Source organism: Cladophialophora yegresii (genome assembly GCF_000585515.1).
Source record: "Cladophialophora yegresii CBS 114405 chromosome Unknown aczIN-supercont1.2, whole genome shotgun sequence".
Classification (NCBI taxonomy): domain Eukaryota; kingdom Fungi; phylum Ascomycota; class Eurotiomycetes; order Chaetothyriales; family Herpotrichiellaceae; genus Cladophialophora; species Cladophialophora yegresii.
The window spans coordinates 1874979-1900848 of NW_006913046.1; the positions used below are offsets into that span (position 1 = coordinate 1874979).

The window sequence follows — 25870 nt, forward strand, 5'->3', positions numbered from 1 at the left end:
CTATCGATACAAATAGAATGTCGCCAGTCAAAGGTCGGCCTGTCCTATCCGCAACAGCCTCCATCACGTCTAGGACCAGCAGCCTACCGGCCACTCCTCTCGACGAGATCCCCGAGACCCTTTGGCCACGAGTCCTCCGCACAGCTACTACTCCCGAGGCGGGCACTCCAGAGCTATCTATCGACGAAATCACATCTACCAGGCTGTCCCTTGATGATCAGGCTATCCTGACCACCCTTCCCAAGAACGGCGATCGGAAAGAAGGCCAGACTCTCAGAGCCGTGTCGAGAACAACTTTTGGGACCATGTGGGGAGAGCACAATAGCCGATTCAAGAAGATGACCAAGAGATTGAAGAATATACCCAGTGGACTATTCAGTCGCAAGGACCGACGATCGCGGGAAGCTTTGACGCCGACTACCACCCGAACAATCCCATCGCCGGAGCCGTCATTACCACAGCTTGAGCTCACAACTGAACTGTACATACCCACAACTCGCACATCGTCAAATAGTGGGAATTCTGCTCACAGCAAACCTGTCACATTGGTACGCGACATGTCCTCACCCGTGCGTACGCCATTGCTGACCCTTTCTGAGCAGATGGATTATGAATGCAAGCCAAAGGAGTCCGAGTCGGAGTCGCGCCAGGAAGAGATGGCCAAGGTACGACGATAAGAAGTAGAGCCAGATGGACAGACCTAACAAAGTTTTTGAGATATCCTCCCTCATCCGCAAGGATCTTTATGAAGCTAGAAACAGAAACCCTAGTCTACCGTCTTCACGGTATGGAATTGTCGAAGTTCGTCAACTCTTTGCTCTGTGTGCGCCTCTAATCCAGCATCTAGCCATTACCTTCCCATTTTCTCAGAGCACCCACCTACAATAGCACAGCCTCAGCTTCAGCAGGGAACCTCGCCCAAGTCGCCGAGGACCGACTCTTGCATGGTCCGCGAACTCTGAAAGCCACGTCTCGACAGGTAATCGGCAGGGCAACTTCGGTCGGTAGTGTTGAAGAGATGCGCACTCATGCCTTCGGGAACCGCAGAAACAAGCGACCGAGTTTGTCTGGCTTGTCATTCCATCGTAGCTCTGCGCCCAGTATCAGCCGGGCATCCTATTCCACCTGTCGGCCTGCCACACATGCGGGCTCTGTTTCTTCCGTTAGTGCTACCTTGGTCTCCCAGAAGCCGCTACTGTTCATGGATGGTCCGAATGCAGGCTCCGAGGCTCTCTGGCGAATCCCAGATCCGCCGAACCGCCCGTCAACATCCCTTCCAGCACGCCCAGTCTCGAATGAAGTCGCCGCCAGGAACAACCAAGACGGTGCTCCAACGCTCAGCACAAATTGTTCGCCGGTTGCAGATCTCGGAATTGGCTTCGGCGACCTTTCAGACTACACCAAAATTCCGATCTGTGTTCCCAGAAGGGTAGAGCCACCACGGAGATCCCGACCTGCAGCGGAGGAGGACACCGCCGAAGCAAACCAGGTGTTGACCCAGCATACCGAAACTACTCTTTCCACGCCGACGTTTTCAGATAGGTCATTTGGGTCGTCACTACAGGCTCAATGGTCAATCCGGTCACATCTTGAGCGACAAGCCATTGACTGGGAGCAAGAGAAAGAGCAGGAGGTGCGCGGGAGCCGAGCCATGGCTCTGTATGCCGCTTTGTTCCGAGGAGGTCGTCAGTGAGAGTTGGCAGGAAGTGGAGGGTGTCGTCTGGAGCCGGGTGCTTATGGGAAGAATCCCTGTAGTCAAAAGGTGTAAATTTTGCCCACGCGTCGAGCTCTTCCTTCACAACCACAGGTCAAGCCCAGATCGTGAAGCATGTTCAGAACGGTGAACGTGCTTGAGCTGTTAATCCTCATATGCACGGGTAGACTGCTTCTTTACTTGGGCTCTGAGTTCTTGGTATGCGGAGCTTTCCCCACAAAGACAACCTCGGTGCGTCCCGTCTGGATCGATTCTGAAGTCACTCGACGTATGCTAAGGCATTCTCCCAGTCCACACCGACTTCCACTACTATGACAAGCCTCAATCCCATCTCGTCCGAAATCGGCATTTACAGTCAGCGACCTGTGAAGGATTGCTATCGCGTGCCACGTAGCTTTCATTAGCTAGCAACCAAGACTAGCGTATCTCACCAAAGTAAATCAGCCGTGGGATTTGCTTTCCTAAAGCAATGAGTTCTAGATGCAGGGACAAGCTGGTCGCAGTATCCTGCAATGCAGTATTGATCCACGGGAGGCGCGAGTAGAAGTCGGTATTGTCGGGATTGCTCAGAGAGGCACCAGCTTGCACTGATTGAGGTAGACTTGTTGGTAAAGGCACATGCATGGTGAAGAATCATAGAGGCTTAGACTACTCCGTTTTTCGTACAGTACGAATACGCGCGGTGCGGACGCGATTTCGGCGAGGAAGCACGTGAGAGGACATTTAGACTTTGCACATCAGGTACGCAGTCAACTTATCTTGACTTCACTTTGTTCTCACTGGCAGCGGCACTGTTACGATGGACTCTCAAACCCACTCCAGCACGTGTCATATCGCTTGCCTTTCCCCGGAAGATCACATCATTCGTGCTTCACCGCCTTCTGAGGGAAGGAGCTCGACCCAAGGATGCTCCTGCGGCGGTACGGAGGAGACACGACTCTGACACGCGAATGAGACACTGGTGCACCTCACGTCACACCTCACCGCAGGACTTCAAGGCCCGGTTTTTGAGCTTCGAGCTCGCCACCTCATTTCTGCCTTTCGCTCAATCATATCTTCGAAACCTTACATCCTATCTGCTTCCTGACTTATTCTGCTTTCATTGAACAGCTATTTGCTATGATGCCACTCCGAGGGCGCCCAAAATCCTCCATGGACCTGACGCAATGCTGAAAGAATGCAGCCTTTTCGAGTCAAATGGTGCTCTTTTTCCGTACTCATACACACCCACGAACAATCGTACCGGTGGCAATGGTATCCAGCTTTTCACAAGCATGATAACCAACCCTTTTGGTACAGGCGAATCCAAAGTATTTCCAGTTACAGATGACGAAAAGATAAACCCGGAATGAGAACGGCTCGATGTCCGGACCCGAGCGCGCTCCTGCCCATCGCTCCAGATGCACCAGCATGCTGGCGTGGCACACCTTGTGTCCACACGGACCACCGAAGCCAGAAGCGTGGACCGCTATGAGGACATCGGATATCCGTCTTTATCGAGTTCACCAACCCAGTCTGGATCATAGAACTCGCTGTCCTTGTCCAGGGTGGCAACATATCGATTCCCTCGAACACCGGGCCTTTTGCAGTGAGTATTCCTCAAATGACTTTTAAGGTTGTCGGTCCTGCTGAATCCTCGCCCGCAGTCAGGCACCCAGCATGTGTATGTTGTGTGCTGTGTCTTCTCATGTACAGTCTTCTCATGTCGCTTTTTGTGTTCTTGACGCTTGAATCGCTTCTGCTTGCCGGTGTGCTTGTCGATGCAGCCAGGGTAACCACAGGCGAATTCGTTCTGTTCGATCACTAAGGCGCAGTCCATGCCAGTCTTGATCGGTGAGCTTTTGGGGTTAGAGGACGGTCCGGCAGGACGTTTGCGTTCGTAAGTCCGACGTTGCAAACGGTCGTTGCCGGCACGTTGTTTCTTTGTCCTGCTGAGAGCTTGCTGCAGGGAGGCATATGGATAATCATCCACGTCGTGCTGTGATGGTACGATTCGTGGCGAGAATACCGACAAGGGACTGCTGCTGGAAATGACCGAAGAAGGCATTTGTCCCTTCAGAGGTGTTGATGGCTCAACCTTGTAACAAGGTGAGCTCGGCAGAGTCCCCCGGAAAGCAACGCTGGGCTCGATTGTTTCTGCGGGAGGCTGGACACTTGTTGAGTACAAGCCAAGCATATCATCTGTGGCAATCAACGCACAAGCGCCAGGCGTGGCAAATATTGACTTTGTCAAAGACGGATTTCTGTTTCCGTGATTTAAGCCGTGCCCGTCTAAATGATATAGTGGATGGGTGACCTCGGTCATGGTCAGATCGTGGTTGCTGCCCAGCAAGGGCAGGTTAGCGTCATCAGGAGCTTCCCACAAGATCGTGTGACGATCCTGCTCTTCATCCTGGAGATGATGGAAAATGGGATGATTATTTGCAAGGTAGGCCGTGCGTTTCACATCCTGTCTGCAAGACAATTGTGTGCCTGACTCGAAGGACATATGCGTCGTTAGGCTCATGGAGGTTGCCGGTGGTGTCCAAAAAGCTTCTGGTGACGCCGAGTGGACGGACGACGCCAGTGAAGGCCTGCGGTGGCAATGGGAATCGGTCGTTGATCCATCGGAAGAAAAGAACGTGGATGAGAGCGAAGGACAATCCCCTGCATATTCCAACGAAGAGTCTCTGTCGAAGTCGGTGTCGATGTGCGGTAACAGACCAAAATGGCTCTCCTCGACCTTGGTATGGGGCCTGTACACTGCAGCAACAGTCAGCCCACTGTAAAGACCAACAAAAGCCCTGCTCTGTTTCTTACTCGGTGAGTTTTCCGACCGACAATTGAGCGACATGCTGAGCTACTGGTTTGCCGGTGTTATCGGTATGCGGTTCGGTCGAGATGGTGAGTGAGGTGCGACAGAAGATGGACAGCGTGTGAATAAAAGGGATATCTTGCTCCCGCTGATATCAGTCCACGGTGCGCGTGTGTCTCGAACAGAATGCAAGGCAAAAATATGTTGCTTCGTCCAGGACGGTTCCTGAGATGTGGCCACCGGCTCCACTTTCTGCGAATCGGGCAGCTCAGACCATTGAGGGATAGAAGTTTCAGTTGCGCGAGGCCAGATTTGTCGCCTCCGAATACCTGAAGGAGGAAGACCCAGGCCCGGGTACTCAAATTGGACGGCCTCGACAAGTGTGGCTGCTGAAGTCCGGTACGGCGGCAAGGGATGGTTGGTTGACGGACTCCAGGAACTTGCCGCACGGATGAACAGGTCTTGACGGCGAACTATGATCGACAACGAAGTCCTCGATCCGCTATTGCTAGATTCTTTTGCTTCAATGAGGCAGCTCGCGTCCAACAAGCGGGGCCATATCGAAACGCGCGACGGCACGGCAGAGCGGGAAGGATAGCAATGGAGGTCTCTCACAAGCGCAAGGGCGTCTATTAACCGGTTCCAGACCACTGATCTCAACTCGTGGTGCGATTGATTCCCGTGAGCATTCCTAGTCGCCTGCTTCATTCCTTCGGCATCATGATCTCGGTGGCTGGGTTATCGCATCGGTCATGCAAATTAGACGCTTCCCACGACAGTCCCTGTATGTTCCCAGAGGAACGAACACGCCTACCAGCGATAACGGGACGGCTCTGTTATCGATTGCCCTATCAATTTAAGTGCTTGCATGTCAGGGGACCATACTAGGGCACGTCAAGTCAGTCAATGCAGGCTCGATGGAGCCATATTGAAGAGACGACATGCAATCTCCGGCGTCGTCGGATCCCTGCTCATACATACCGACCCAGGGGGGTTGACTCCAGAACGCAGGCTATCGAGACGGCGAAGGTTGGAAGCAACATGACGGTAGCGAAGGCAAATTGCGTCTCACTGACGCCAGGATTACCGCCAGATTGGTTCAGTCGCGTACAAGAATGCGGGAAAATCTGGTGCTGTGAGACCGGAGATGTAGTCGGCCTCATGGACGAATGTTTTGCGAAAGTTCAACGCCCAACCCCGGGTTGGGGCTAGGTTGTACAGTACAAGGTTCAGTCCTCGCCAAAATTGCGCCATTCCCCGAAAACGGTCCATCATCACAGAAGGGTATGCGCCAGGTTCTTGAACTGGGAAGGCCCCGGTTGCTCAGTGCTGCATCTGGAAGAGAAACGCCACACTCAGAAGCGCACTGACCACACATCAGGTACGCAGCACCAACAAGTACGTATGGAGACAGTCGTTCGACGCTCCAGGTCGGTATGTTGCACGAACTCTTCGGCCGCGCTGCAGTGCCCTTATTGATTGGCTCGCGCTCCACCCAGACACCAACTGTCAAACCGAGTTATATCGGACATTGGACAGAACCAAGCGTAATGACATCAACACACACTAGGATATTCCCAGCTGAACCTCCAAACCCCATTCTTTGATATACTGGTGGCTGGCGTGGTTGAGCGTACTTCTCATCGGAGTCAACACCCTGGGTAGATATGTGCACGGTGCGCTGCGCCGCGCCCATTACACTTTTGCGATGCGGGTGATGACACTCAACGGTCCTGTTTGAGACTTTCCGACCGTTGGATTGCATTGCGTTGCCGTCTGGGGAACATGGCGCGCGGAATTGTATCTGCGAACATGCTGCACGCTGCGCCACCAGTGAGGGGGCAATCAGACAAGCCAAGGGAGAAGCTGATGTCAAGCCTGTACCCCACACAGCCCTAACACTGACTCATGTACGATGAGAAGACGCCAAAGAGCTTGCAGAGCGGATCCAAGCTTCTCAGGCTCAATTCGCTTGCTCTCTTGATTCTCTGAAGTTGTACTGTGGTTCGGTGCGCTTCTACAGCTCCAACACAATTCTCCCCGAAACGTCGCCCTTTTCCAGCAGCTCATACACTTCTGGCAGGTCCCTGAAAGGTCGAACCTTAACGTGCGGCTTCACTTGGCCCTTTCGCACAAATTCAACCGCTTCTAGTGTCTCCTTCAGTGACCCGACCAGATTTCCCTGGATCTTGAGTCCTTTGATCACGATACCCGCCACTGGCGCGTCCAGATGCACGTCCCCTGGTGGTATCCCCACCAGGGAAATACTTCCACCAATCCTGGCCATATCGGCCAAACCTCTGAAAGCAAGAGGGTGGCCGCTCGTGACCACAACAGCATGTGAGCCGCCACCTGTGATGCTCCTGACCTCACCAGCCAGGTCCTTGCACGTCGAAAAGTCGACAAATCGCGCACCGAGGGATTCGACAAACTTCTGCTTTTCTGCGCCGGCATCGACGCCAAGTACGTTCATACCCAGGGCCAGGCCGTATTGCACTGTTCAGTTGTGTCAGTCGGAAGCAACTACTGTAAATGCATGAAGATGAGGGCCCACCTGCGAAGTGGCCGAGGCCGCCTCCTGCACCAATTACTGTGAGGTATTCGCCCTTCTTGAGATTCGCGTTTGTCACAGCCTTGCATGCTTAGCACATGTTGCTTGTTCAGAGGAGTGCTTGAGTACCTTGTAAGCCGTGACGCCCGCGCAGAGAGCAGGACCCACGACCTTGGGATCAATATCCTGTGGCAGCTCCGTCAAGAACTTGGTGTCGAGCACGCAGTACTGTTGGAAACTGCCGTCTTCGTGGTGCAGGTGATTTGTTGCATTGCCGCAGTGCTGATCCCGTCCAGAGGTGCAGTACTCGCATTCGTGGCAGACCCGCGAAAGAAAACGGATCCCAACTAGAGTGCCCAACTTGAGTTTCTCGGTTGGTGACAGATTTGGGCCGAATTTGACGACGCGACCAACGCCTTCGTGGCCGCCCACATGCGGCAGCTTGATGTTCGTGATCGGTTTCCCGTCTGCACCGGTTGCAGTACCGGCTTTGGTGTGGAGATCTAGCACAACATCTCAGTTCTAACCTACTACTCGGGTTAAGAGTCTATAGTGCTGACCACTTTGACAGACCCCGGTGTACAGGACCTTGACCAGGATCTCATCACTTCCAGGGAGAGTGACAGGGTAATTGTCGTCAAATTCTACCGGTCCGCCTTGCCTCCGGACTAGTGCAGCTGTCTGCGTTTTGGGAATATTTTCTTCGGACATCTTGTCTATCGAGGTTGTAATCAATGGGGGCAAGCGGCTGTTGAGGAACGGATGATATGAGCAAAAAGAGTACGAATATAATCCTCTACTAGACGAGACTAACGTCGTTGTCGAGTGTTGTGGCTATTAACAGTGTTATTGCCGGCAACGCTTGCAATGAGCTCCGGACCGAAATGAGCGGCCTTTATAATCTCAATGACACACGAGGCATCTAACAAATCACAGTCCAATACCTCGTTGGGCTGTGGAATGGGCCTCTCGACCAGCGAACGTTGGGGAACAGACTGTCAAGTAACGCAGGCATTGTGTGTTGTTCAGTCGGAGATGTTAGGACGGGCATGGCGTCACCAATTGAACGCCCGTCCAACAAATAGGGCATCATGAATAGCCGTCCAAACAGAAGGTCGCCGAGGTGTGGACTTCGAGGCATATCTCTTTCTCCCCTGCTCCGTCTTGCATGGACCGCCCGCACACCCCGCATCTGCACAACGTCGAGCAGGGGTTGACGGTCAAGAAGCGATTTTTGAATCTGATGCAAGCACTTCGGCTGTTTGACGTGTGCCAACTGTCAAGTCCATCTGCATCTGACACAGGGGTAGCATTATAGCTCGGTGGAAGGTCTTGACGGTTAGAAGTCAGGGTCCTGGCTGGAGGGCAACCAGGCTGAGAAGGCTGTCACTGTCGCTGTCATTGACTTCCAATCCCACCAACACGGTGGAGTCGGAAATGCGAGCTGGATCATGGATGATGAGACACTTGGGACTCGAGGTTGCTACAGTAGATGCGAACACTTTACAGCTCCTCTTTCCTCCCGCAGGCCTCTTAGCTACAGCGACCTGATAGCCCGATGTCAGCTTGAACCTCCTCTGGCCGAGTCATGCGATTGGTGACATGTTCATCGTTAGGCTACCACAGTAAGTCCCCGCCACGGGATAGTTGATCAGCGTGGGGTTGGTCCGTTGTCCCCCATGTGCCCCCAAATCGTTACCATAATGGGTAGAACAGCCGGAGGGACAATGCAGCTCTTCGAAGCGGGATACAAGGAACTCGTACCTCGTACAACGCACCCAGGAACTCAAGCAAGCGGCCAAGTGGCGCTTAACAGTGGCGTCGGCTATCGAATGTGGCTTAGTGAACCCCGCTACAAAATCACGTGCGGAGACGAGTGCCTGATGACGTCGTGTGCTTCTCGATGCGCATTCCGACCCTCCCAGCCCCTTCACATGCAACATCTCGTCGTCGGGGTTTGCAAGCAATCATTCCTGCCAATGCCTCCAGGTCGGCGACACTGAGCTTTCCGCCGCAGCAGCTCGATACCTCAGGCCCCATGGTGTCCTCATACAATCCAGCATGCTACCTCCCTCAGTCATGGTCGTCGTATGTCCCCACTGCAGTTTCCTGTTCACCACCTCCCTCTTATGCAGCCCAGCTGTATAAATACGCGACCGCACCATTCTCATCGACCTATACCGCATTGCGCACCATGACGGACGCCATAATAGGGCTGCCGATGCTCTCGTTCCTCCTCATCCCGACCGTGTCGTCGTACTCGACCTCGCTCAACCTCCTCTTCTTCTACCTCACTTGGTCGACTCTCGTCCTGTCGCACCCTCCTCTCAAGGTCGAGATAATCGCCAGCCTCGCGGTCCGCCTATTGTTCTACGTCTTCCCGTCCCTATTCTTCCTTGCCTTCGACGCATTCGTCCCTTCGGCGGCCGAGAACCTCAAGGCCCTAGGCGACTCGGCGCTCCCGTTGAAGAAGAACGCCTCAAAGAAACGCACAATCGCGCTCCTTCGCATGGTAGGCTGGTCGATCTTCAACACCCTCCTCGGCCTCACGATCCAAGCGAGCGTGGAACTCGTCTTCACGCGCGTCCTCCTCTGGCGCTCCGCCCTGCGTGTCACCACGACGCTCCCTCTCCCATGGGGTATCATCAAGGACCTCGCGAAGGGCTACCTCCTGCGCGAACTCATCGCATACACCCTCCACCGCTATATCTTACACAATTGGAACCACACGGTCTCCCTCTCACGAAATCACAGGGACTGGTACCACGCCATTGAGGCGCCGTTTCCGCTCAGCGCCACGTACGACCATCCCCTAGCTTACCTTGTCCGCTCCTTCTTGCCCATGTACCTCCCCGCCTTGATCCTGCGGTTCCACCTGCTCACGTACATCTTTTACCTCACACTCACGTCGCTGGAGGAAACGTTCGCGTACAGTGGGTATTCCACCATGCCGACGAATTTCATCCTGGGAGGCATGGCGCGCAGGACGGATAACCACGTCCTCTGTGACGGGGAGGGCAACTTTGGGCCCTGGGGACTGTGTGATTGGCTTATGGGCACGAGTGTGGGGGCGGATGTCGTGGATGATGTCGTCGCCGAGGCGGATAAGCATGATGTGTCCGGGAAGGTTGAGAGGGCGAAAGGACGGGTGAGGAGAGGAGTCTCGCGGGAAGCCAATGGGGCGAAGGGGGCGGTGACGAGGAGAACGAGAAGGAGGGCGGATGATTGAAGTTGAATGCCATTCTAAGATACCTACATAGGTCTGCTGGGGGAGAAGGATATTGTTGTATGCTGTCCTTGATGGGCTCCATGTTCTAAATGGATCCTAGGTATCTTTTAAGATCTGTTCTGTGGATGTCAAGCGTTTGAGCAAGCAAGCTGGATGGTTGATGATGATGCGGTTTCTTTCAGTCGATGATACCCAGGGTAGCAAATATGGGAAACCTGAACGAGCCAGGTTCGTGCTGGCTTTCGCAGCAGCAAGGCAGTCGGGTTGTGACATCGGGCTAAGAATTGTCGGCGGTCTTAATGGCGCTGTATTGTCATGATCAAATGGCGGGTCGCCATGCTTAGGGTCAAGGATGACAATGCTAAGGGCCGAAGATGACCATGCTAAGTGTCAAAGATGACCATGCCAATATGATGATATCTTGAACAGAGGCTCGGAGTCGCAGGCTCGTCCGGTAGCAGTAGATGCAGGACAAGAACAAATGACGCGGTGGGCAGTAAACACGCGGCAGCGATTAAAGGAAAAAGCAATCCAGTCGCGACATGTCGATTCCATTCGCAGCACTTCGCAAAATGGCTCTTGAAGCAACGGAAAAGGGACATTCGAGTGTCAGCATCGGAAAAGGGACACGCGAGTCTTTATCTCTCAGACCCGTGCTGTGTGTGTGTGTGTGTGTGTTCATTGATCTTGGATTTTTCTCGTCGGCCTCGACTAGACATTACCAGCCACAATCGCATGGGGACGACTTCGTCTCGACCTTTCGTTCTGCGTTTGGGGCCATGTTGGCGATGACAGTATGCATGCTGCGCAGCACCTCCCCCACCAACCGGCCTGTCACATCATGCTCCCCCGTTTGAAGGATGATTGGAATGGATTGGGTGGTGCTTGAAATCGCCTCTTGTGCAAGCGTACACGGTACACAGCAGAAACGCCCGTTCACGAATCTATCTCCACGCGCTCTCTTGCTCATGCGCTTTTCTCGCAGCGCTCATCACGGTCGCCTACGCCGCACCACCTCCCACGGCGGTCCTCCAGGTCAGCAAAGGAAGGGCCGCACACGCCCGGCCTGCATCGCCTTGGTTAGAACACCCAACCAACCAAGCAGCCAGCCAGCCAGCCAGCGTGCCAGCCAACCTAGAAGGCCATCTCGTGGGGCTTCTGGCCACTTCTCAGGCTGAAGCTGGACTTCAAGTAGCTGGCGAGGAACTCTTCGTTCTTGATCGCGGAAAGTAAAGGCTTGTCGATGCTCTTCTGGTCGGCTGCGCGTTCGGATGCCGGGGCTTTCTTCTGTGGGAGGGTGCGTCAGTCGCGCCCATGACAGATGACATCGCCCAAAAAGCAGGTCGATTAGGGGGGAATCAGTCCTACCTCTGGCTTCTCTCCCTGCTTCATAAAAGCGTCCTCGCCCTTCTGCTTCCGGCTCTTCTTGTCCCGGGCAAAGTATTCGGGGCTGGCGACCTTGTCCACCGTCTTCTGGTCAAGACCGCCGATGTCGACTTTCGTGGACGTGGCAATCACGTATCTCGAGTTCACCCGTCGGAGGGGCACGCCGTTGATCTTGAACGGTCCGGTCACCAGCAGGGCGCCTTCCTTGAGGTGCTTGAGGAGGATGACTCGCTTGCCGCGGAATCGGCCAGCGAGGAGGATGAGGACGGCGCCCGGTTGTAGAGCGGCTCGGGGTTTGGATGGGTGCAGAGTCTTGCGAGCCTGGAGTCACCATCGTGTCAGTTGGTTCGTCATGTCTAGTTGGGACTGAGGTCTCCAGGTGAGAGAGTGCACCTCGCGAAAGGTGGCATTGCCTCTCGCAAGCATGCTCACACTCAATTGTCCTGCAACTCACCTTCTTACGTTGTGGCTCGTCGTAGGCGGGATACCATTTCGAGGCCTTCTGCGAGTGATGCGGCACCGTTCGCTCACCGGAGCCGAACTTCTTGGTAACAGCGGGTTGGGCCTCCGTAGAGGACATGGTGCCTGCGATCTGGACCACGACTTAGTTGAAGGGAGGGGAACAGGTAAATTGATGGTTGTGTGTCGCCGGTGGTGGTGTTAAGTTATCGACGATATCTGGCGCAATCGTGCTCGACTTGGCCGCACTGTGCGATTTCGTTCTCTTGGCAGTCGGGACCGGAAAAACTTAAGAACGTACTGATTGTGTGGGGCTTAGTCATTGGCTCTGCCAAGCCACCACAGGCTGTTCCTTTCCGTCTCTGAGTGGAGTCACAGTGTTTGCTCTGTTTGTCTCTCTAGGCTGGCCGTTGTCGTCGTCGTCGTCCCTCGAGCAGCGAAAGTCAGTGTTAGCTCGTCTTGAAATTGCTCGCGTCTCAGATATCAGATTGAAGCTCGGTCTACGACGCCTATCTTCAGAGACCGGTTTAAGTCTGCACTCTTAGGTCATCCCTGCAAACCAGCCATTCACGATGTCAATATCACCGATTTTAACATTCAAGGCAGGGCTATGCGACTTCGATGTGAGCGTTGCAGGCTATTCTTCCCCCTTGAAGCTTGACGCTGATTCTTCTACAGACCAGCTCCTCGCCTGCAAAAGTCAAACCTCTCCCAACTCCGGGCTACCTTTACCTCTATGCCGAAGATGAACTGTTGCACCTGTGTTGGCGCCCGAGAGACGCTCCATCGGACGAACCACAGCTCGACTTGTTGATGCTCCCCACGGACGGCTCCTTCACGCCTTACCACCCAACAAGCGCTGCGAATCCGTCAAATACCAAGAAAGCCACCAATGGCAGAATATATGTCCTCAAGTTCACCTCGAGTTCTCAGAGATATCTCTTCTGGCTGCAGTCCCGAAGTCAGCACCCTCAGGGCGACCCGTCATGGTTCAGCGCCCGAGATTTGAAGCTCGGCCAGATCGTGAACAATCTGCTACAGGGCGAAGAGGTCGACGTGGAAGCACAGATGGCTAGCATTCCGAGGGACCAGAATAACCCGGACGACGACGACGAGCCCATGGAAGACGTCGAAGGCACAAATCACGACCGCAATCGTCGTCCGTCCCATGGCGGTGGTGGAGCTGGTCCCGATGCCACTGGCGGGGACATTCGTGAGGAAGGCGAACCTTCGAGAGAAGGTGGTGCCGATGGCGGAAGAGCGTAGGTAATGCACCCGCGCCGTGCGTTTCCAACATCCACCAAGAAGCCAAGTCGCTGACTTCTCATGCAGGGCGGCAGCTAGTGGAGATGCAAGCTCTCTGGTCCAAAACTTTCTACGTGCCATGCAAGAACGCAATCAGGGCGCGGGCGGGGGCGGCCAGCCACAGGAGCAGCTATACACCACTCTCGCGGACTTGCTTACACCGGCCTCAACGATACCTCTGTTGAACGCGGCTGATGACGGACTGATCGGTCGGCTATGTGAATGTCTGCCCCCGCAGCTAGTAGCTACGGCACAGGACTCGGTGGATACATCGGCTTTGCAAAATCCCAATTCGAGCGCTGAGGAGAAACAGGCTGCGCAACGAGCCCTGACCGGCGCCAGAAAGGACATGCTACGAAGAGTTTTGCATTCGCCGCAGTTCTCACAAAGCTTGGCCAGCCTGACGGTTGCACTGCGAGAAGGTGGTCTTCCTATCATTGCCGAAACGATTAAAATCCCGGTTCGAAACGGTGGATATCTTAGACATGGCGGCGTCCCTATGGGCGGCGGCGAAGCTGTCGAGGCTTTCGTGGAGGGCGTCCGAAAGGATGTCGAGGACAAGCTAGCGAAGGGAGACGACGCCGCGGGTGATCGGATGGAGAACGACTAAAGAACCATGTACCTTTGTACGCTGGGTAAGAATGCTTTACCTGGGCCGAACAGCCGCCTCTGTGTCTTCTAACCGACCTACTCATGATCTCTAGAGGCTGTTGACCGTGTAGTTACCCCAGTATCTAGCGCCCAAGAAAGCGTCCTGAAACGCTTTCTGTCTCACAAACATACCCAGCGCACAGTATCTACCTCGTCATGCCCTTTTGGGAGTTCTCCGTGCGCATATATCAGCCCCGGCACCGAGTACACTCCGCAGGCTCCGCATCAATCCCCCACCACGGCCCCTCACTTCATGTTCGTGATGCTACAGTAGACACAGTACAAGTCCGGTCTTCCGTGGGGAAGGAAATGCAAAAATGTCGAGCTGCTTCGCCCATGGGACTCGGCGGGGAGCAATTGGTATTCAGCGGTCATCCATAACCAGCTGCAATCTCTATCTCTGGAACTCAGTTGTACCTTGATACGGTACTATTCAGGCCCTCCGCCTAAGGAACCCGTGCTTCGTTGGCGACATCCCTCGAAGAATGGACGGTGCGGGACGCCACACCTTCGGTATCCCCGCAACATGTCCATTTACGATCCAAGAGATCCGACTCAATGGAATCACAGGGTCGAACACATATCTCATCCGAGAGCGTGACGAGTATGGAGAGTTTCCCCATATTTACGCGAAGTTATGCAGTGCGCCTGGATCGTCTACCTCGCCCGACGAGTACGTCTACCGCCATGACAGCTACTCGCGCTACTTGAAGGATGGAGATTTCGAGAACAAGCCTCACAAAAGCTCCAAGGTGATCGTCCTTAGCGACTCGGGATGTGGGACTGAGGTTCCGAATGCCTCCACTGGCAGCTCGAGCCTCTCATATCCTCCTGCTTACGATGATCGTCAAAGGCCGTACACGGTGCGCGCTCGACCCGAAGTATGGAATATAGGGACTTTTCTCGAGTACACGATCAATCCAGGCGGACGGATCCCCTACTTGGTCATGACCACGCATTGCCATTACGATCACATCATGGGGATCGGGAAGTTACTTTCTTCGTCCACTTCTACTACTGTCTTGACGTCTTCGCACGCCAAAACGTTCGTCTCTCCGTATGCCAACCTACAGAAGCACAGCCTCTGCAATACACTCAACCTCGACGCCCCCAAGTACGATGTGGGCCTCTGGGCGGACGACCTCTCCCGCGTTGCATACACTCCTGGACTGGATCCCTCTCCACACTCCGGGGGTAATACAATCCCCACGCCTTTCACTATTTTGCATACTCCAGGCCATACCCCGGACTCCCTCTCTTGGTATGATAGTGAACTCCGCCTCCTATGTGTCGGGGACAGTTTCTACGCCAAGGAAACAAGTACCACGAGAGACGCGACATGGGGTCACGAACCAGCCATGCCGGTCATGTTCAGTCTGGAGAGTGACCTGAAGGACTGGTGGAGGAGTCTGGATAAAGTGCTTCAATTCGTGAGGAAAAAGAATAAGGAAGTTGGGGGCAACGCCCAGGGTGAGTCCGAGGGAGATATGGGAGAGCGATCAGATTCACCGACGCATGGGCACAAAAGTGATCTCCAAAAGAACAAGGACGGCGAAATCGAGGACGAGGGATTCGTCCTCATCAATGTCGACAATGCCGCCAGGGATACAGATGACATAAACGCCCTGGTAACAAAGACAAAGCACTTATCTCTAGCGTCCAGTACCGCTACCGCCGCCGCTGCAACGAAATCTGCTACGGCGGTAAAGTCACAGAAACAAACCGGCTTCGACAATCTTCCTAGGTCCGAAAAAAGCTTCGCCGTCTGGCCCACGACATCCACAAATTCCTTGTTGAAACCAACAATCCTGCCCACCTCAGCAGCTAACAAAGGTGGCTTTCCACCCGGCGCACTACCCTTCTCGCCCAGTGGACTGAACCCGGACCCATGGATGCTCGTCGTCAACCGACACGGACCCTTACCTTGGCCAACTACTTCACCTCCGCATCCGCCTTTCCCCGATCGGCAGCTCTCTTCCCCGAACCAGCTCACCACCACGCTAGATTCTTCTTCTTCTCATGGCCAGCGTCAACGCAAGCCTTGCGCCCCCTCCGCGTCGAACACAGGCCCACTACCCCGCGTCAAGCTCTGTGCCGCCCACACGACATTATCCCTAGACGCAGAGCACGCGCTCGTCTCGATGCGAGGATTCCTCCTCCGCGTCTTGAAGGGCGAAGTCCCCTGCCAGCGCGTCGAGGATGGTCCTCACGGCGAGGAGCGGTGGCTGTGGGATTCTGCGATACCGGCTTCCGAGGACGACGTGGCGCGAAGACCGCTGCCTCCTACCGCTCGGGCGTGGGGATATTGGGTTGCTGAATCCCCCGCGGAGGTGGCGCGGAGAGAAGTGGACAAGAGGGATGTGGATGTGGAGATGGCAGGACGCGCACAGGGACGAAGGCACCAAGAACAAGCGAAGCACATGTATAGTGTGCTTGCGCCGTTGAGGGTGATTGAGGCGGGTAGGAAACAGATTCTGGAACTGGACTATGGCGGCACGAGGAGGCCCGCTGGGGTGGTGTAGCCTCACGGAGCAGTGTAGGAGTATTTGCCACTATGTCCTCCGTACACTGCGCCGAATTTCATGCTACTAGAGACCGACGGCTTCACTGTTGTACCTTCATCTACGAGGTACTGGGGTTCCCAACTGTTCCCAACTGTTCGACGGAACGAGGCTTTGGTCAATCAGTGACAAGTCAGGCACGCAGGCAGGTAGACAGACCCTCCCTGATGTCACCGCCGAATCTTGATCACAGCGCCTGGTGTGTCTCCATATACTGCGTGTTCCGTACAGACTGCAAGGGATCCAGCCACGCAAGATGTGGGTCATATCTCTCCCTCGGAATTCGCAGGTTGAAATGCCAGCCTGGAGAATGCGTCGGTGTTCCATACCTCGAATTTGCTTTTGAGAAAAGAAAGTGAACCGCTTTCATTATCCAAAGCGCGAACCCGCGCCGGAGGTCCGCCGTGTAGCCAGCAAAAGCTATACAAAGTCTGGCCTCGTGGCTCCAATGCCACAAGCATGCTCTGGGATGACGTTGCGGCACCATCAATCGCTCTCCTCGTCGCTCCCGATCTCGACCTCGCCGTTAGGCAGGAGACCTCTCCTTCGACCGTTCGTAAGCCGGGCGTCATCAACGTCGTCATTGTCTGCCACGTCGTCGTCTTCTGCGTTGTCATTCTCATCCTCGTTCTCATCCTCGTCATCTTCCGTTTCGTCATCGTCCTGGTCGTCTTCTTCATCGCCAGCGCCATCGCCATCGGCACCGTCGTCCCCGGCATCATCTGCATCTCCATCGCCGACGTCTTCATCTTCGTCCTGCTGTCCACGCGATGCTGTGATGGCCTTTTCTTTTCCATTCCCGAGCCCGGAGAGAGAGGTCGCATCGTCTTCGGACCTTCCATTCACGTTCGGAGCATCCACCTCGACCCCCGCCGTCCCATTCAACTGCTGCTCCAGCATCCTCTCGTCCTCATCCTCGTCCTCTTCGTGGCTAGTCCGTCTGAGTTTCTTGCTACTGGGCTCGCCCCGATCCCGATCCTCTTCCCCACCACCACCACCCGCGGACTCCCTTGCCTTGACTTTCTCTCTATACCCCTTCCGCTTCTTCATCACGCTCTCCTCATACGCCGCGACTTCGCGTTCTAACCGGCCGCCCTGTCGCCCGTCCTGCCCGATCGCGGCCAGATCCATCACCCCGGCCATTTCCATCTCCTGCAGCGCGACGTACACGTCTTGTACGCCCAGCGTCTTACGATGGCGTAGCTGGGACTGCTCGTTGGCGTGGTGCGCGAGGGAGGAGACGAAGACGGTGGCCGAGCGTGTCAGCGCAAGGAGGGCGTCCTTTTGCAGGGACGTGTTCGGGGGCAACGAGCCGCGCGCGAGCCGGGATATCAGCGAGCGCGGGAGGAGGAGGTCCTGTAGAAAAGAAACACGACATCAGTTCGTCAGTCCGTTCAAGGCATACACGCTTGTGCGCAGCACACCCGGCGCGTAGAGTAGACTACATCACCACATCACACACAGCCGCTGGTCGCGCATCACGTACATCAATGCCAACACCGTCGTCTTGTTGCTTCCCTGACCCCCCTCCGCCGCCTGATTGCCGCGACTGTTTGGGATGCGTGTGCGCGTGCACGTGCTGAGTAGGTGAAGTCGTCGCGGCGTTGGTGGCATTCGAGACCATTGATACGTCGCCATTGACGGCGTCTGGTGCACTGGCTGCCGTCGAGGCGCCGCTCTTTCGGGGCGGCATCGTGGGCGTAAGAAGGAAGGAAAAGCACTCAGTGCTGCTGTGTCTCGGTATCCCGGCGTCTCGTGCCTGGTGCGGTGACAGGCTGATGCGATCGTGCTGTGCTGGCCTGGCCCTTCCAGCTGGGGTTTATAGTCTTTCGATAGTAGTTTCGTGCAGGACACGGGGCACGTATCAGTGTTTTAGACAGCGTGTTCAAGTCGGGGTGGCAGTAGACGGTGAGTGGTCTTCCAAGGATCCGTGTATCGTCTGCGTGGTCGGGTGAATAGTCCCAGGCAAGCCAAAGCAGAGTGAGTGCTCCAATGCAGCACAGAGATAGATGGGCCTTCCAGAGGCACGCGATGCTAGATATTCGATAGGACACGTGTTGAAAGGGCCTCTTGAGCGTTGATATTGCGCGAGCAAGAAATTTAGTGACTTGTGGGATTGGCCGACGTTGAGACACGGTTGAGGTCGCGAACGCGAGCGCGACGCTGGGTACTGTACGAGTTAATTAAGAATTTCAATTCTCTAGCACTCTGGGGATTAACGCCAAGGACTAATTACATATGAGCTACTACTGTATATAGCCGAACGGTATGAGCGATGCTGGAAGCAATGGATTGTGCGATCGCCTGAGATCGTGTTCTCCATGAAACGCCTAGGATCTCGCAGATTCCTATCCTCGACGCCCGACGCCGTTTTCATGCGTTCGTCAGCATTCATGACTCTATCTGCATGGCATCGTCTTTGACAGTGGCGAGCTCATCATGTCCCCCAAAGTCTACCAACTGGAACTCCGCAGCCCACTCCTTCACGATCTGCTTCCGGTCAGCCCCAGTAGGCATAGCCGTGTCGGCACCTCCTCCCTCTACCATTTCTTCATCATTCGCTACTTTGAGCGTGGGCGGCTCAAGCCATCCTTGGATCCTGCCATCTCTCCAATCCGTAATCACTGTCATGGCAGCAGAGTGAAAGTTGGGAACGCCGCCTTTGCCTAGTCGGCCTCTTTTCCGTGCCACTTGAACCAAAAAGTCCGTCGTTTTATCGCCCTGCCCGAAGGGCCCAATGGCCACGATGCCGTAGTATTTCAGTAACTTATTGTACAATGCGTCTGAAGTGGACAGTCTCTCGAGCAGGAGGTTGACAGCTGGGATAGGATCTGTGATCTGGCTCGGCGGTAGCGCGTTGAGAAGGATTAATCGTGCTTCATGTTCGGCCTTCCTTCGCAGTTTGTCTTCCTTGGCTTCTCCATCCACTGTTGAAGGGAACACGATGCCGGGCGAGTCCAGGATTTTGAGCTTACTATCGAGCTTCACTTCTCTCAGACTTGTGGTCACTCCCGCCTCGGAGCCGACCGGGCAGGCGAAGCTCTGCGTACCCTTGTTCAACCGCGACGTGAGAGCGTTGATGACAGAGGATTTGCCGACGTTGGGATACCCTATCACGCCCACGGAAATGGATCGTTTGAGTTGCTTTGAGGCGGCATAGGACTTCAATGAGCGGAGAAGTGCTTCGGAGGTGGCTTTGAGGGTAAGTTGTTTGTGGTCAAAGGTTTGGGCGTTGGAAGCGGGAGTTGAGGCCCGTAGTGGTATTGTAGGAAAATATCGCCGCAGATGGGTCAGCCAGCCCTTCAAGACTGGCGGGGGAACAAGGTCGATCTTGTTGAGGACGAGGACAAGTCGCTTCGAGCCGCCTTCTGCGGCCAGGATCTGGCGTTCCACTTCTCTTGATCTTGTGCCTTCGGGATCCCGTGCGTCGAGGACGTATAACACCACATCTGCTGCATCCAGGACCTGCTTGAAGATCTTGTCGAAGGCTTTTCGCGATGAGTCAGGGCTTCGGTGGTCGACGGCAACGGTCTCGGAAACTTGGATGCCCAGACTGTCATAGTCGTCTTCTTCGCCAGGCCTAATGTCGCCTGCAAGGGCGCCACCGTCAAACTCCGCAGCCCTGGCTTGTGCAGATGCTACCAGAGCAGCCAGAGGATTTGCGTTATCAGCTTGCTCTTCGTCTTCGTCCATTTCGTCGTCGATTAGATCGTCATCTCCCTCCATGATATCGTCCTCGGTATCGTTCCCTGCGATGTCTGCATCGCCTCCGCCCTTTCTGTCGGCCTTGGCAGTATCTCTTAGCCTCTGGGCTTGTTCTGCCTTCTGTCGTTTCTTCTCCTCAATTTCTTCAAGGAGCTTCTCTTTGAAGGGGAAGAGGTTGGGGATTCCAGGATCTTTCTTTAACCGCGACTTCCACTGCGGGTTCTATTCAACCAGAGTTAGAGAACGAGGGCCTCATGATGGACAAGATTGGCGGACCTTTTTTGCATCTTTCCTCAACTTCCTCTGCTTCGCCGCACTGGCCTTTTCAATCTTGTGTCGTAGCCGCACAGGTGTGCGCTTTGATCTCGAGACTAAAAGAGTCAATAAAGGCCCAGTAGAATCGCAATGGTAACACTTACATGGCTTGACCATCGTTGCGGTCAAGAGCGGTGTTCTGCGAGATCAATGACAGTTGCTCGAGTCCCGATCAAAAAAAAGTCGCAGCCCGCATTCGCAAATGTGGGGCGGTGGTATATCGCCGGCCCGAAGCCGATTCGCTTACCGCGCCTCAGCCTTGTGGGCGGAGGCTCGCCCTATGAGGTAATCGAACCGATACCACTCAAGTAAAAAAAGCCTGCTGCCAATGTATATAACATGAGGAATTTCCCCGAAGACATAGATGATAACTGGGTTATAGACATAGACATAGACATTTCGTTGCTTTGCCTAAGAAGGACACACCGAACACCTGAATCAGGAGGGAGCACAAAATCTCACAATGGGCTCGATCGATGAACACAGTTTTTCCGCGCCACCCGAGGTCGTCTCGGTGCATGGTCTACTATTTGATTTTGATGGTAAGACTTCTTGTTGCACTCCGTGTGATGGCAGGATACGTTGCTCACGAAAGAAAAGGCACTATAATAGACAGCACCCCTGCTATCGAAAAGCATTGGCATAAACAAGGAAACCTGATGGGGGTAGACCCCAAGGTTATATTGGCCACGTCGCACGGCAGAAGAAGCATAGATGTTTTTAAGATATATGATCCATCCAAGGCAAATTGGGATTGTAGGTCTCCATCGTTCTTTGGTCTTACCAAGCTGTGACTGATAATGGTGCGCAGATATCAGCCACGAAGAAAGCCTCATACCAAAGGAATTCGGGCATGATGCTGTGGAGATTCCCGGTGCACGGAAACTCTTAGTGAGTTTAGAAGAGGTCAATGCTCCGTGGGCGGTAGTGACATCAGGCACGAGAGGACTGGTGAACGGCTGGCTTGAGGTATTGAACCTTGCACATCCCCGCACAATGGTCGTGGCCGAGGACGTGGAGAACGGCAAACCTGATCCAACTTGTTACCTGCTCGGTCGACAGCGCTTGAGACTGCCTGACACTGCAGAGATGCTCGTTGTCGAGGACGCCCCTACTGGTGTGCAGGCGGGCAAAGCCGCTGGTTTCAAGGTCATCGGCTTAGCCACGACACATACCATAGAACAGGTGAAAGGGGCTGGGGCTGACTGGATCGTACGAGACTTGACCAGTGTGAAGCTCAATGCGTTCCAGAATGGGAAGGTAGAGATTGTCATCAGTGATGCCCTGATCAACTAGCCGTACGATGCGTGGTGCGTTATCGCACAGCAGGTCTCACGAGCATTCTCCAGCGCGGCGTTGGCGGTGATGGAAGGGAGGAAAACGGAAAGGGAGATACTCCGTAGACTGGTTCGCGTAGACGATAGGATTGTCAGACTTGGGCACTGCAAGTTCCGCACGATAGAGCTTTCGGAGCACCTCTCAGGGGACGATGTCACTGTCACAGGCGAATCTTGTCTGGCCTCGTTCGAAATCGAGTGACGGGTCGGGTGCCCAATGGAAGCGACTGGAGCAACGTGTCCTATGAGACGCTGATCCCGCCTCATATGGAAACTGTAGTCCTGCCCAATGCAGTTAGCAGGTAAGTCGGGAGTACTGGGGAGTCTTGGAAGGAGCTGTGATTCTGGCGCGTCTGCTCCAACCCTCGAAAGTGTGTACGCGAGGACAGTCCTGCAAAAGATCCAACTAATCGTACACCGATCTTCATACTGTACTCGGAATTCTGTGGAAGAACAGCAGTGGGAAATGCGTCGGCAATGGTCGTGACTCTTCTAGGCGTCGACTCACAAGTCCGAAGCGTGTACGATTTCAAGAGCCACGAGTTTTGTTGCTTCCAGGGAAGGGATCCTCGTGCATCAAAGTTTTAGTGTTGCTGTGCCGTCAATTTCGCGCGCATGACTGGTCGTGGGAATGCATGTTGCACACTGGCAGCATTCTGCCGCATGGCTCCGAGGATGCGGAAAAGCTTTGAGACAGTCCCTGTTTTCGTGTGCCACGGAATCTAATTCCATTCCCGGCCCCCAGAAGCAATGAGCAATCAGAGAGTCGAAAAATGCCACAGGCGTGAACAAAGTGAAAACACTTAAAGCCTGATCGAAAAACACAGTGTTGAAGAGAGTGAAGGTGCAAACCCATGACTCGAGCGAACCACGACAGATGCTGCTTGCCGAGCTGATTGGTTGAGCCCAGAGTTGATGGAAAATTAAATCAGGATCGAGGCGAGACCCATCAGGGGCGGACTACGGAAACAGCCTGAGCGGCGTCTTGACGATGACGAGGCTCGGCTGAAGCCCGAGAGCGGCGACCAGAATCCACGTGGCCAGGGACGCAAGGCCAGGGGTTTAACAAGCGAACAGTCCGTCGATTCCACTAGAGAGTACGGAGAATTGCTGGCATTAATCGCCTAAGCAAGCTTTAGAAAGAGACTTGGATCAGGACTGGAAGTAGCGTGCGCTACCGAGATAAAAGGAGTCCGGTAGAAACACACGCGAGTTGGTTTAGGTGGTGGTGGAGGTCGAGGCAGACGATGCACGGCGGACCGACAGTGGTCAAGGCTGAGCGCGGGACGATTCTTGTCTCGAAGTCGGCGATTGCGATGTCAGGATGTCAGGCTAGCCCCTTATGGACGATGCGAAATTGGCTGTCTCTGATTTCGTGCTGCCCAAGCCCGAGTGTTCCTTGCATATGTCAGCACGCCTGCAAGGCCCACAATGCCAGAGGGGTCAGTTCGCATTATTTTCGACACATTCGCAGATGCGGCATCAGTCGCCCAGACCGTGCCTCATGATCGAGGGACCCCCTGCATAATTCGGAGTTCACGACGTGCTGGAAGTCCAGAAGAGTTCTTGTCGCGCGTTTGGAAGCGAACATGTAACAGGGCAATGGATATGTAGTCTAGTGCCTGAGCGTGTAACCGTCATGTGTGAGTGGATGTAGGGTGCAGCCTGTGATGCACGACGCGTGATAGGGTGATTTTGCATGGTGGTCGCTGACTGGACGGAGCGGCAGGTGGGCTCTGCGAGCTTGGGCAGAGGTGGACTGCAAAGTGCGCTTCAGCTGTCTTTGACACTTGCGGGCTCCTTCGCCACAGCTGCAGGTACAGGATTGTGTTATGCATCTGTTGACAACGGACAGGGGCCTACCAGGGCACCCATCATGACGGGTTCGAGCGGGCACAGAAAGTATAGCAAGCTAAGGATGCATAATATGCATCGCAAACTGTGTATCTTCGCGGGTCGGTTTCGCGAACCACTTCTACTGGTAGCTGTCCCTCAACCGCGGCATGCCAGGCCATGAGAAGTGACGCCCGTCGGCCGTTACCTCGACAAAACGTGTGTCAAAGGAATAGCAAAACTGCGGCTCGGTGTGCAGAAGGTTGTAACCGCCGGGCATGTAGGGAGATGTTGAATCTCTCCGTGGCTAGAGTTCATAGAGAGACCGCAGTCGAATGTGCGTCATCTATTCGACTTGGATAGCCGACGCGTTGTCGATAACTGGGCATGGACAAACTGATAGCAGTCAGACCCGGTAAACAGGCCCGAAGTGGCTTTGGTTTTCGTCTTGCGTCTTTCGAATTTTTCCTCTTGGTCCAGAGCACGGCCACAGGTCGTCTCGGCTGATCCTCGTTCGAGACACCCCTCCAACAAGATTTCAGCGGTTCGACTCTTCTGAGTGGTAGGAACTGTTGGGGTCCATTCCCATTCAGCGTAATGACTGTGGCACAACTCGCCTTCTGGGCTGAAACCTTGACAGAAGAGGTTAGATTTGACACCGAAATGGCCTGAAAGGGGCAAGAGAAATGCTCGAGACTGAGTTCTGCCTAAATGAGCCGAGTGGAGAGGCGCCCTTGGGGCTTGTCCTTCTTCCGACATCGATCACCTAGCCCGCTTCGCCCTCCTCAAATTGCACTCGCAGACTGGCTGGCTCGCAGCATGGGGTTCCCGGTTATCCACAGTTGTTCCTGCATATTTGACGCCCGACCAAGCCGAACAAGGGCTCTTGGCCAGCAAGACACTTCCCCGGGGAATGGCGGCAGCTCGTAGATGGCGGCGACGAAGAACTGGTGGACAGGCAAATCAGCTTTGGAACGCTCACAGGACGGACCTGCGCAAGTGATGAGATCTCGCGTGCCGGATCTAGACTTACTGACTGGAGTCGCGCCGTGACGACAGAGAGCATTTGTTGGAGAGGGCGTGAGAGGAGGAGTCGCTTGCATGATGATGCGGTTTCAGTGGTGGAAGAAAGTGACTGGTCCTGTAGAGTTATGCGAGAGCGCCTTGTTCCGCAGCACAGCATCGCGCCGTGCAGGGCAGCTTGCAACTTCCACCCTCTCAGTCGTCGCTCACTTTCACCTCACCCCTCCAGCGCTTAACCTTTCACATCCAAAGCCCAACTTCCCTCGAAAGTGCTTGTCTTTGACGCTGGTAAGGGTCATCATCATGGTCGCCGCTAAGACGAGCTCCACTCGTTGGCTTCCGCAGTGGCTGACTGGCCCGTCTCCGCCTTATGGGTCTTTTGAAGCCCTTGTCGTTTGGCTTGCCAGCTTGACGGCTGTTGGTCCTCCACTACAACTCTCCCGAGTGGGGAGTGTGCCGCTTGTGTTGTCTGCAAGAAAGTGAGTCGTGTTCGAGTACCTGCTCGCTATCCCTCTCGTCGCAAGTGATCAAAAAGATCCAGAGCGCACAATCCATCATCACAACCCTTTTGCTTCTCGTGCTTCACCACGAGGACATACCGTGGTTCTGCAGATTGCTGTTGCCAGTGTACTCGTAGCACGCTTTATCGTGGTACTCTCGACCTCAGACAGCCTCGACGCCTTGATCCATATTTTTGCCGTTTGCCCCGGCCTTTGGGATCTCGTTAAGATACGTCTCGCCTGATCCCTCGCGACGCCGCCTCAAATCTAAAATCCCCGAGTCCGCCCACTGAGCCACCTTGCCTCGCTCCTCTTTCTTAGTCTATCACTATCGACATATCGACGCAATCAACAATCACTCTATCGCCCGCAGGGTTTCGTTCTTTACAACGAGCGAAGAGCTGCTCGTCAGTGCTCATCATCAGCATCAAGCTTGAGGCCAACCAGGTCCGGTGGTCGAAGCATCTTCGTTCCTTCCTCTTTTCACGCTTCGTCACTTCACTCCTT

The 25870-nt window shown here is 54.6% G+C and overlaps 10 protein-coding genes across 10 annotated transcripts; 5 read left to right on the top strand and 5 right to left on the bottom strand.

Annotated features, from left to right (window-relative positions):
* Positions 1 to 17: 17 nt before the first annotated feature.
* Positions 18 to 677, top strand: A1O7_02592 (uncharacterized protein; the record flags this gene model as incomplete). The annotated part of the gene is made up of 1 exon (XM_007756623.1): positions 18 to 677. The coding sequence occupies one exon, from the start codon at positions 18 to 20 to the stop codon at positions 675 to 677; it is 660 nt and encodes a 219-aa protein (XP_007754813.1).
* A 2505-nt stretch (positions 678 to 3182) lies between these two features.
* On the bottom strand, positions 3183 to 4220 carry A1O7_02593 (uncharacterized protein; the record flags this gene model as incomplete). Its single annotated transcript, XM_007756624.1, has 1 exon — positions 3183 to 4220. The coding sequence occupies one exon, from the start codon at positions 4218 to 4220 to the stop codon at positions 3183 to 3185; it is 1038 nt and encodes a 345-aa protein (XP_007754814.1).
* Positions 4221 to 6525: 2305 nt separating this feature from the next.
* A1O7_02594 (alcohol dehydrogenase) lies at positions 6526 to 7770 on the bottom strand (the record flags this gene model as incomplete). Its single annotated transcript, XM_007756625.1, has 4 exons — positions 6526 to 7004; positions 7063 to 7141; positions 7189 to 7562; positions 7620 to 7770. 4 exons carry the CDS (start codon positions 7768 to 7770, stop codon positions 6526 to 6528), a joined length of 1083 nt encoding a protein of 360 aa, XP_007754815.1.
* Positions 7771 to 9253: 1483 nt separating this feature from the next.
* Positions 9254 to 10288, top strand: A1O7_02595 (uncharacterized protein; the record flags this gene model as incomplete). Its single annotated transcript, XM_007756626.1, has 1 exon — positions 9254 to 10288. The coding sequence occupies one exon, from the start codon at positions 9254 to 9256 to the stop codon at positions 10286 to 10288; it is 1035 nt and encodes a 344-aa protein (XP_007754816.1).
* Positions 10289 to 11422: 1134 nt separating this feature from the next.
* A1O7_02596 (large subunit ribosomal protein L6e) lies at positions 11423 to 12254 on the bottom strand (the record flags this gene model as incomplete). The annotated part of the gene is made up of 3 exons (XM_007756627.1): positions 11423 to 11575; positions 11657 to 11995; positions 12129 to 12254. The coding sequence occupies 3 exons, from the start codon at positions 12252 to 12254 to the stop codon at positions 11423 to 11425; spliced, it is 618 nt and encodes a 205-aa protein (XP_007754817.1).
* Positions 12255 to 12705: 451 nt separating this feature from the next.
* On the top strand, positions 12706 to 14048 carry A1O7_02597 (uncharacterized protein; the record flags this gene model as incomplete). The annotated part of the gene is made up of 3 exons (XM_007756628.1): positions 12706 to 12756; positions 12812 to 13395; positions 13466 to 14048. The coding sequence occupies 3 exons, from the start codon at positions 12706 to 12708 to the stop codon at positions 14046 to 14048; spliced, it is 1218 nt and encodes a 405-aa protein (XP_007754818.1).
* Positions 14049 to 14574: 526 nt separating this feature from the next.
* On the top strand, positions 14575 to 16611 carry A1O7_02598 (uncharacterized protein; the record flags this gene model as incomplete). Its single annotated transcript, XM_007756629.1, has 1 exon — positions 14575 to 16611. One exon carries the CDS (start codon positions 14575 to 14577, stop codon positions 16609 to 16611), a length of 2037 nt encoding a protein of 678 aa, XP_007754819.1.
* Positions 16612 to 17136: 525 nt separating this feature from the next.
* Positions 17137 to 18343, bottom strand: A1O7_02599 (uncharacterized protein; the record flags this gene model as incomplete). The annotated part of the gene is made up of 2 exons (XM_007756630.1): positions 17137 to 18006; positions 18137 to 18343. The coding sequence occupies 2 exons, from the start codon at positions 18341 to 18343 to the stop codon at positions 17137 to 17139; spliced, it is 1077 nt and encodes a 358-aa protein (XP_007754820.1).
* Positions 18344 to 19041: 698 nt separating this feature from the next.
* Positions 19042 to 20787, bottom strand: A1O7_02600 (uncharacterized protein; the record flags this gene model as incomplete). The annotated part of the gene is made up of 3 exons (XM_007756631.1): positions 19042 to 20577; positions 20632 to 20726; positions 20775 to 20787. 3 exons carry the CDS (start codon positions 20785 to 20787, stop codon positions 19042 to 19044), a joined length of 1644 nt encoding a protein of 547 aa, XP_007754821.1.
* Positions 20788 to 21133: 346 nt separating this feature from the next.
* Positions 21134 to 21966, top strand: A1O7_02601 (glycerol 3-phosphatase 1; the record flags this gene model as incomplete). Its single annotated transcript, XM_007756632.1, has 3 exons — positions 21134 to 21212; positions 21271 to 21426; positions 21482 to 21966. 3 exons carry the CDS (start codon positions 21134 to 21136, stop codon positions 21964 to 21966), a joined length of 720 nt encoding a protein of 239 aa, XP_007754822.1.
* Positions 21967 to 25870: the final 3904 nt, after the last annotated feature.